This window comes from Acipenser ruthenus, chromosome 50 (assembly GCF_902713425.1).
Source record: "Acipenser ruthenus chromosome 50, fAciRut3.2 maternal haplotype, whole genome shotgun sequence".
Taxonomy (NCBI): domain Eukaryota; kingdom Metazoa; phylum Chordata; class Actinopteri; order Acipenseriformes; family Acipenseridae; genus Acipenser; species Acipenser ruthenus.
This window is the reverse complement of record NC_081238.1, coordinates 948,426-957,563: the sequence shown is the minus strand read 5'-3', so window position 1 is coordinate 957,563 and position 9,138 is coordinate 948,426. Positions and strand designations below refer to the sequence as shown.

At 43.5% G+C, this 9,138-nt stretch overlaps 1 protein-coding gene across 2 annotated transcripts; it reads right to left on the bottom strand.

The window, feature by feature from the left end:
- Positions 1-2,631: 2,631 nt before the first annotated feature.
- LOC117970968 (natural killer cells antigen CD94-like) lies at positions 2,632-7,426 on the bottom strand. 2 transcript variants are annotated; one of them, XM_059015516.1, is made up of 6 exons: positions 7,156-7,425; positions 6,098-6,202; positions 4,747-4,794; positions 4,125-4,267; positions 3,552-3,677; positions 2,632-2,765 (listed from the first exon to the last, which is right to left on the bottom strand). In XM_059015516.1, exons 1-6 carry the CDS (start codon positions 7,301-7,303, stop codon positions 2,649-2,651), a joined length of 687 nt encoding a protein of 228 aa, XP_058871499.1. In that variant the 5' UTR covers positions 7,304-7,425; the 3' UTR covers positions 2,632-2,648. The 2 variants fall into 2 exon arrangements, with proteins under 2 accessions (XP_058871499.1, XP_034774696.2); XM_034918805.2 differs by lacking the exon at positions 6,098-6,202 and having other exon boundaries at positions 7,156-7,426.
- Positions 7,427-9,138: the final 1,712 nt, after the last annotated feature.

Genomic DNA, 9,138 nt, shown 5'->3' with positions numbered 1-9,138 from the left:
TCGAATGTCCAATTACCTTGCAAATCCGCAGCTCAGCAGAACTCGACGCTGTGTTTAAAATGTTTGGCTACAAAACTAACTAAATCACCCCAGTCCACAATTTCACACAATGTTAGTGTGAAAACAAATAACTGGGTCGTCCCAGCGACCCACCTCCGGATGTGGGTCGCCACCCGGGTCGAGCGAGACAGAATGCACGACGGCCGTGCGTGAGCCGACGCAAGCCACGCCCGGCGTGAAAGTTTCACTTCTGCAAGGCACGTTTCAGTGTTTAGCCATGTTTGTGTCGCTTGAGACGCAGCAGGAGGGATGAAGAAACGGTCTCATCAGCATTCGGGCGGACAGCTCAATCCAGAGAAGCTGCTTCCGAGGCATTGATAACTGCGTCGTGTGCAGCTGCCTCCGTCACCTCGGTCAACCCTGACTCCCGGTCCCGACCCGGGCAGAGTGTGCCAGCGTGAAAGGGGCTTAATATGTATTTCCTTCACTTTCATATTTTCCTGTACTAAAGAGGCACGCAATCAATTAAACGTGGTTATTAATGGTCTTTTTTTTCCCATAGCGTTTGTAAACAATAACACAGGAAGTATTTCATGTGGATATTTTTTAAAAAATGCAGCTCTGGCCAAACTATATGAACATCATTTTCGGTCTTTTATTTCACATGATGTAGGGTTACCATATGGAGATTAACCGGACGCTTTGAGACAGACCGGAATTTCAAAATTCCCCCTAAATTGAAAGTAATTCACGTATAAATGAGCTCCACCTTTGCTGAGATTAATCCTGCTGTGGTGGAATGGCTTGGGCGCAGCAAACAATTCACACTGATCAGCTGCTTCTGATCAGATCTTAATGAACGAATAGCTAATCTATCGATAGAGCAACGAGATGATGATGCGATTGTATTTGCAGAATAATACGGGCGATTGAATTTTAACAAACAGAAAAAAACAGCGACTGGCTGCAATTGATTCTTAGTATAATACAATTATTTGACGCGCATGCGGGTATTTAAGCATCATTCTTAATTGTAGCTAAGGATGGTTCATTTACACCTTCATTTATTTCAATTTAGGGGCAAGTTTGAAATCCCGGTCTGTCTCACAGCGTCCGGTTAATCTGGAGCCACATGGTAACCCAACATTATGTAATAAAAAATGATCTCGCAAAAGTCCACCAGAAGCCATAACAGTAATATAGTAGTGTTTCCTGTTAGATTTCGAAATGTCACCTTTTTCAATGTCAGTTTTTATTCCGTTAAGTATACGGAAAACTACACAGCGGCAGTTAATATGTTAACGTGACGTTATTCAGCAGATTTCATTCGACTAAAAGCCAAATTTGTTAATTCGATATAGAGGGCGATGCAAAACATTTGGCCAGAGCTGTAGATATTTCTCCAGAAATAATAATAATAATAATAATAATAATAATAATAATAATAAAAACTCAGATTTCAAGAAGCGAGACGTGGTGAGTTTGAGTGCCAACAGCTGCATTTTCTGTGACACGTGTTTTCAATGTTCATTTGTGAAAATTAAACGCAGCCTTGAGTATGCAAGGAGCGCACGATAAATATCCTTTACGAACAGCTTGAAATAAATTTGCATTAATAAATAGACTTGTGTGCTTTTCACATAGGAGACCTACGTGCACGAAATGACGTCATATCTGGTAGGGTATATCGAAGAAAATCTGTGTTAAAATAACAGACTACCACTTGCCCGGCCACTTTATTAGGACCTGTGTGCCCCCCCCCCCCCCCCCCCTCCGATTTGGGACGGCCCTGGTGGGGGGCATGTTCTCCTGGTATACCCCGGGGCCCTTGATGACTCTGGAAGGCTGAACCAATAGTTTACTGAAGCATCCAGTCCAGCCAACAATGCTGAGCCCTGATGGCTGCTTTCAATAACGCCCCCCTCCACTGAGCCAGAATGGATTGAGGAGCACGACAGAGACTTCTTCCACGGACACCACAGCGATCTCAATCCGACTGTGTGAAGGATTCGTCATCCTGATCCTCTGCCGGCCTCTCTGCACTCAATATTAACGAGGGAATGGATCTTCCAGCGCCTTGTGGAGTCTGGGTCACGTCAGGGCTGTGATCGGGGGCCAACGGTGACCCGATATTAGGGGCAGGTCCTAATAAAGTTTACATACTTCTTATGAACAACAAAAAATGACACACAATTTGGACAAGGTTTTGTATTTCAATTTTTGCCTTACATGAACTGCAGTGAGTGTGGGGGGGGCGAAGTTACTTTTAAGAAGTAATCCGTCACAGTTACAAGTTACAAATAGTTACTTCTCAGGCTGTCATTTTACAGAGAGATTTTTTTTTTTTTTTTTTTCCAGTTTGGTAAGGCTGCAGCTGGAAATATTCCCTGAAGACCCGGCCTTCGAACCCGCTCCTCCCCTCCTGTAGCGAGATGATCTGAAACGCGCGTTCGTGTGACGCGGGAGGCTCGACTCTCGCTTTCTGATTTCATGCGTTAGCCGCAGTCCTTTTTAAAATGTAACTAAGAGTAACTACGTTATTTTTTTCAGACAGAATCGAATTCGTCCACCTTTTGTGGAAGGTCCCGAGAGTTCCGGGTCCTGAGGAGTTTTAGCTGGCCGGTGATAAACCTGGATTTTAAACCCTGTCAAGCTCTCTGGCAGATCCAGTTGAATTCTTCCTGGCAGTGCTGGGCTGAGTGAATTCTACCTTCAGACAGCAAAGCACAAGGGCAGGATTGATCTGAGAGCATCCAATCCCACTCCTGGAGGAGAGAAACAGGTACATTATTATTATTATTATTATTATTATTATTATTATTATTATTATTAATTTCTTAGCAGACGCCCTTATTCAGGGTGACTTACAATTGTTACAAGATATCACATTATTTTTTACATACAATTACCCATTTATACAGTTGGGTTTTTACTGGAGCAATCTAGGTAAAGTACCTTGCTCAAGGGTACAGCAGCAGTGTCCCCCACCTGGGATTGAACCCACGACCCTCCGGTCAAGAGTCCTCCTGACCAGCAGACACAGGGAGTCACCAGGACCAGAACTGAGATGCAAAACTTTTGGCCATAGCTGTACATAGACTCCTTGCTTTCCTGTCTCCTATGAAGTAAAGCTGTTTCTTTCACACCAGGATATTTTAATAAGGCCTGTCGTTTCCTATTTCAACAAGATTGCATCTAAATACAGTACTTTAGCGCCATCTTGTGGAAACCTGCTATCATGAAATAAAATGCCAGTTGTGCCTCTCTGGAGATGAATGCTTTGGCTCCTTGTTTTATTGTAACATCGCAACTGCTGGCCCTCCATGACAAGTGGAATTAAAATCTCATTATCCAGACGTTGCAAAGACTCCCGTTGCGTAGCAGTTTCACCCATTCCAGGTTTTACTAGGAGCCTGATCAGCCCTGGTGTTTGCAGTCCCCGGGATGTGAAAGGAACACAGAAAACTGAAATAGGTTGCTATAAGAAGATGAGCAAGTTTCTGTGGAGAAATAAAACAAACAAACAAAAAACAAAACAACTGAACGTTTACCTGGTCTATAGGAAACAGATCCTCCAAATTGTCCCCAGAAGATTCAAATGTTAAGTCTGTGTACTCTTCACCTCCAGAGGGCTCCACCCAGAACGACCGAGACCCAGTTCTAGATGCCAAGAAGCCCTGAGAAATGCATATTATTATTATTATTATTATTATTATTATTTAGCAGACGCTTTTATCCAAAGCGACTTACAGAGTTTGTCACTTCCAATAGGAGCTTGTTTGTTTTGCGTCTCATCCGAAGGACGGAGCACAAGGAGGTTCAGTGACTTGCTCAGGGTCACACACACACAGGGAGTCAGTGGCTGAGCCGGGATTTGAACCTCCTGGAATCAAACCCCTTTTTAACTTCTGCTAAATCATGTCGATAGCAAGTTTCATGACAATCGGATATGCGATTCTCCAGATATATGGAAGATTGTGACGTGAGACACGCGTGCGTACGCCCGCCCGTCCGTCCGCCCGCACGATACCCGCTCCGCAGGGGGTCTCGTCGCCAGCGGAGGACAGTAAGACTAAATGTAAACTTCACAAAGAAAGCTGTGAGAGGTGTGGGTTCTGTATTACCTCTCTGTCTTGCCCGACCGCAGCCAGGACTGATTGCCTCTGGGCACAGAAGTGGCTGGCAAACTCACAGCTTCCCTTCTGAGTGGAGAGATAATAGAGCTTCTCCTGGTGCAGGAGCCAGCACTCATCAAGGGACTGACAGCCTGGGGGAGGGGGAGGGGGAGGGGGAGGGGGAGGAGGGGAGGGGAGGGGGTTAGAATGAAACTGTTGAATAATGTTGCGTTAACATATTGAATTACACACCGCTTTGTAGTTTTCCAGATACTTAACAAAAAACAAATTGAAAAAATGTAACATTTCAAAATCAAATATGAAATCCTACTGTACTACTATTATGGCTTCCGGTAGACTTTTTTGCAATATCATTTTGTAGTTTCTTACGATGTTAAATAAAATATCTAAATTATGTTCATATATATATAATAATTGTGTTTCAGTCCTAAAATGCTGTGTGGTGCATATCTTTGATCCACTGCTGTATATTGTCATAATCTGGTATAGGAACATGTGAGCTGTACAAAGTGACGGTGATATGTATCAGATGAGACTGGCTAGGGTGCTTGTGTCAGCTCTGTGTAGCGTTAAAGGCTGTTTTGTCACAGAAAGGGTTCGCGGTCCTCACCGTGCTGTGAAGCAGCTGAGCTGGGCAGACCCCTGGCAGTGTGAGAATCTGAAACACAAGAGCACACACTCAGGACCCCTCCACTCAGGATCCCTCCACCCTCCACTCAGGACCCCTCCACTCAGGACACCTCCACTCAGGACACCTACACCCCTCCACTCAGGACCCCTCCACTCAGGACACCTACACCCCTCCACTCAGGACCCCTCCACTCAGGACACCTACACCCCTCCACTCAGGACCCCTCCACTCAGGACCCCTCCACCCCTCCACTCGGGACCCCTCCACTCAGGACACCCACACCCTTCCACTCAGGACCCCTCCACTCAGGACACCTACACCCCTCAGGACACCTACACCCCTCCACTCAGGACCCCTCCACTCAGGACACCCACACCCCTCCACTCAGGACACATACTCCCCTCCACTCAGGACCCCTCCACCCCTCCACTCAGGACCGCTCCACTCAGGACACCCACACCCCTCCACTCAGGACACCTACACCCCTCCACTCAGGACCCCTCCACTCAGGACCCTTCCACTCAGGACCCTTCCACTCAATTTTCTGGTGTACATTCCCTTAATTACTATTGTATGGTGTTTGCACTGTATTTCTGCAGTTTTCCCAAGGTTATACTATATAGTTTCCATGGTTTACCATGTTTAATATATATGTATATATATAACTTCACTCGGGCTCCTCACTCACTAAATCTCTTGCTATCCCTGAATAGAAAATAGGCTCCTCTTGCCAACAAAAACTAAAGAAAACTTGCGCTGTCGTGTCGGATCACTAGATGGCGCTGTTTCTTACGTCTAAAAAGACACTGGCTGTTCCAGCCTAAGTTACCACGCACAGCTCTGGCCAAAAGTTTCGCATCACCCTCTTATAGAACGAACTAATTCTGCTGCATAAAGTCGAACGAAACCTGCTGAATGATTTTACGTTACCAAATTTAATTACACACCGCTTTGTATAGTTTTCTAAATACTTTTACGGAAAATGAGACACAAATGCAAAAGTGTGACATTTCGAAATCTAACATGAAATACTACCCTACTACTATTATGGCTTCCGGTGTAGACTTTTCCAGTATCGTGTTGTAGCTTCTTTGATTCCATGATTAAAGAAAAGATCTAAATTACGTTCACAAATAATTTTTTTTTCCTCAATTCTAAAATTCTAGGTGATGCAAAACGTTTAGCCAGAGCCGTAGATGTAATGCAATTAAAAACACACAGCTTAATAACCAGATCAGAAGACAGTAATACACTTTTTTTTTTTTTAAATGCACAACAGCAGTAAATGAGATCAATGTAAATGAAGAATGAAGGAGAGTTCGGTGCCTACAGTGGAGAGAAACGATGATCAGGATGGATCCCAGGAGTCCGGCATTGACAGCCATCAGCAGCAAACACACAGCCCTCCTTCCACAGCTCCTGTAAGCATCTCCCCCTGCAAAACACGCACACGCGCACGCACGCACACGCACACACACACACACACACACACCGCACAGATGAGTCTAACAGGCAATGACACTTTATTAGGACCTGTGTGTCTCCCCCCTCCGATTTGGCACGGCCCTGGTGGGGGGCATGTTCTCCTGGTATACCCTGGGGCCCTTGATGACTCTGGAAGGCTGAACCAATAGTTTACTGAAGCATCCAGTCCAGCCAACAATGCTGAGCCCTGATGGCTGCTTTCAATAACGCCCCCTCCACTGAGCCAGAATGGATTGAGGAGCACGACAGAGACTTCTTCCACGGACACCACAGCGATCTCAATCCGACTGTGTGAAGGATTCGTCATCCCGATCCTCTGCCTGCCTCTCTGCACTCAATATTAACGAGGGAATGGATCTTCCAGCGCCTTGTGGAGTCTGGGTCACGTCAGGGCTGTGATCGGGGGCCAACGGTGACCCGATATTAGGGGCAGATCCTAATAAATTGTCCAGGGCAGTGTGTGAAGTACGGATGTATTGTTTTTATATTAAAACATTTGATCAATATGTTTGATTAAACACGTTAATGGTATAGAATGATAACTAGTACAGTCCAGTAATACACATTGTAATAAAAGCAGTGACTCGTGGTCGTTATACGTCAGAGCATTGTGATACAGCAATTCACTTACATGTAAACTGTCCCCATGGCAGGATTTTATTCCATAAAGTGATTTACTGTATAATGATCATGTGGGTGATATTAACCGGGTTGTGATAATAACCAAAGTGGTGTTATTGTCAGGAGATTAAAGACACGAATTATAGTCTGCACGGGACTTTTCAATTTGGTAATATACAACTTTAGATACAGAAACTTTGGCTAAGTTAGCTGTCTCTGTTTCGGGTCCCCGTTACCGAGTAATCAACAGTATATTTTGAATATTTAAATGCAGTTACTTACACCGGCTGGTCAGTGTCCGAGCTTTCCGCCCCGCTGGGTTATTAAATTGTAGCGTTTCGTAAGCGTCTTCTGTTTTGGTCTCCCCTCTGTCTTGGTAATCGTTCGGTACTGCGATCGGTGACAGTTCGACAGCACCGCTCCGGTCCATCGCGACGGCTCGAGTATCCGGGGCTCCGATATCAATATCACGGTACGGCACTCGAATGTGACTTTGACTTTGAAACCCAGAACGCAGACAGCTACTTCGGTTAGTTCTCCTTTTGAAAGTCTATATTAGGATGTGGGTTTTATTGACTACATCACACTTTTTTTTTTTTTCGCAACGGAACATTCATGTGATAGAGCATTGCGCCATCTCGAGATATATATATATATATATATATATATATATATATATATATATATATATATATATATATATATATATATATATATATATATTCAATGCTATGGAGCTAATGCTGTCAGGAAACAAAAGGAATGTGAACTTATTTTCAAACTCGGCACTTTGGAGCCATTTGGAATGAACATTCTGTTCTGAGGTCATCATCATCTTCATCATCATCATCATCATCATCATCATCATTCGGGAATTTTGTTTAAAAGACTACTTGTTTGTTTTTTATCAACTTCTTAAAGCACTGTGTTTTTTTGCATTCAGCCGATGAAGGAAAGAAACGTCCTGATAATTGATTTGTTATCAATTATTCTACCTTTTTAAGTACCTGAAATATCCTTTTCTCTTTTTTCTTTTTTCTTCTTCTTCTTCTTCTTCTTCTTATTATTTATTTCTTAGCAGACGCCCTTATCCAGGGCGACTTACAATTGTTACAAGATATCACATTATTTTTACATACAATTACCCGTTTATACAGTTTGGTTTTTACTGGAGCAATCTAGGTAAAGTACCTTGCTCAAGGGTACAGCAGCAGTGTCCCCCACCTGGGATTGAACCCACGACCCTCCGGTCAAGAGTCCAGAGCCCTAACCGCTACTCCACACTGCTGCCCGTATGTATGTATGTATGTATGTATGTATGTATGTATGTATGTATGTATGTATGTATGTATGTATGTATGTATGTATGTATGTATGTATGTATGTATGTATGTATGTATGTATGTATGTATGTATGTATGTATGTATGTATGTATGTTTATCTATATAGATAGATAGATAGATAGATAAACACAGCGTAATAACAAGATCAGAAGACAGTAATACACTTCTTTTTTTTAAATGCACAACAGCAGTAAATGAGATCAGTGTACATGAAGAATGAAGGAGAGTTCGGTGCCTACAGTGGAGAGAAACGATGATCAGGATGGATCCCAGGAGTCCGGCATTGACAGCCAGCAGCAGCAAACACACAGCCCTCCTTCCACAGCTCCTGTAAGCATCTCCCCCTGCAAAACACACACACACACACACACGCACACGCACACGCACGCACACACACACACACACACACACCGCACAGATGAGTCTAACAGGCAGTGACACTTTATTGGGACCTGTGTGTCTCCCCCCTCCGATTTGGCACGGCCCTGGTGGGGGGCATGTTCTCCTGGTATACCCCGGGGCCCTTGATGACTCTGGAAGGCTGAACCAATAGTTTACTGAAGCATCCAGTCCAGCCAACAATGCTGAGCCCTATATATATATATATATATATATATATATATATATATATATATATATATATATATATATATATATAGATAGATAGATAGATAGATAGATAGATAGATAGATAGATAGATAAACCAGTTTGTTAGTATAGCTTAAAAAGCGGTGTTCATCTCCCTTTATATTAAAATTATGTTTTAAAACAAATATTAGATTTTGTGCCCGTTTTATTTAAATCAGAATATAAAGGCATGTCCTGTAAGCCCATTGAACAATATTAGGATCCTCATACCCCATGCATTGTCATTGCTACTTCACTGAAAGCAGCTGTTCTCAGTTTGCTTGCCCTGTCTT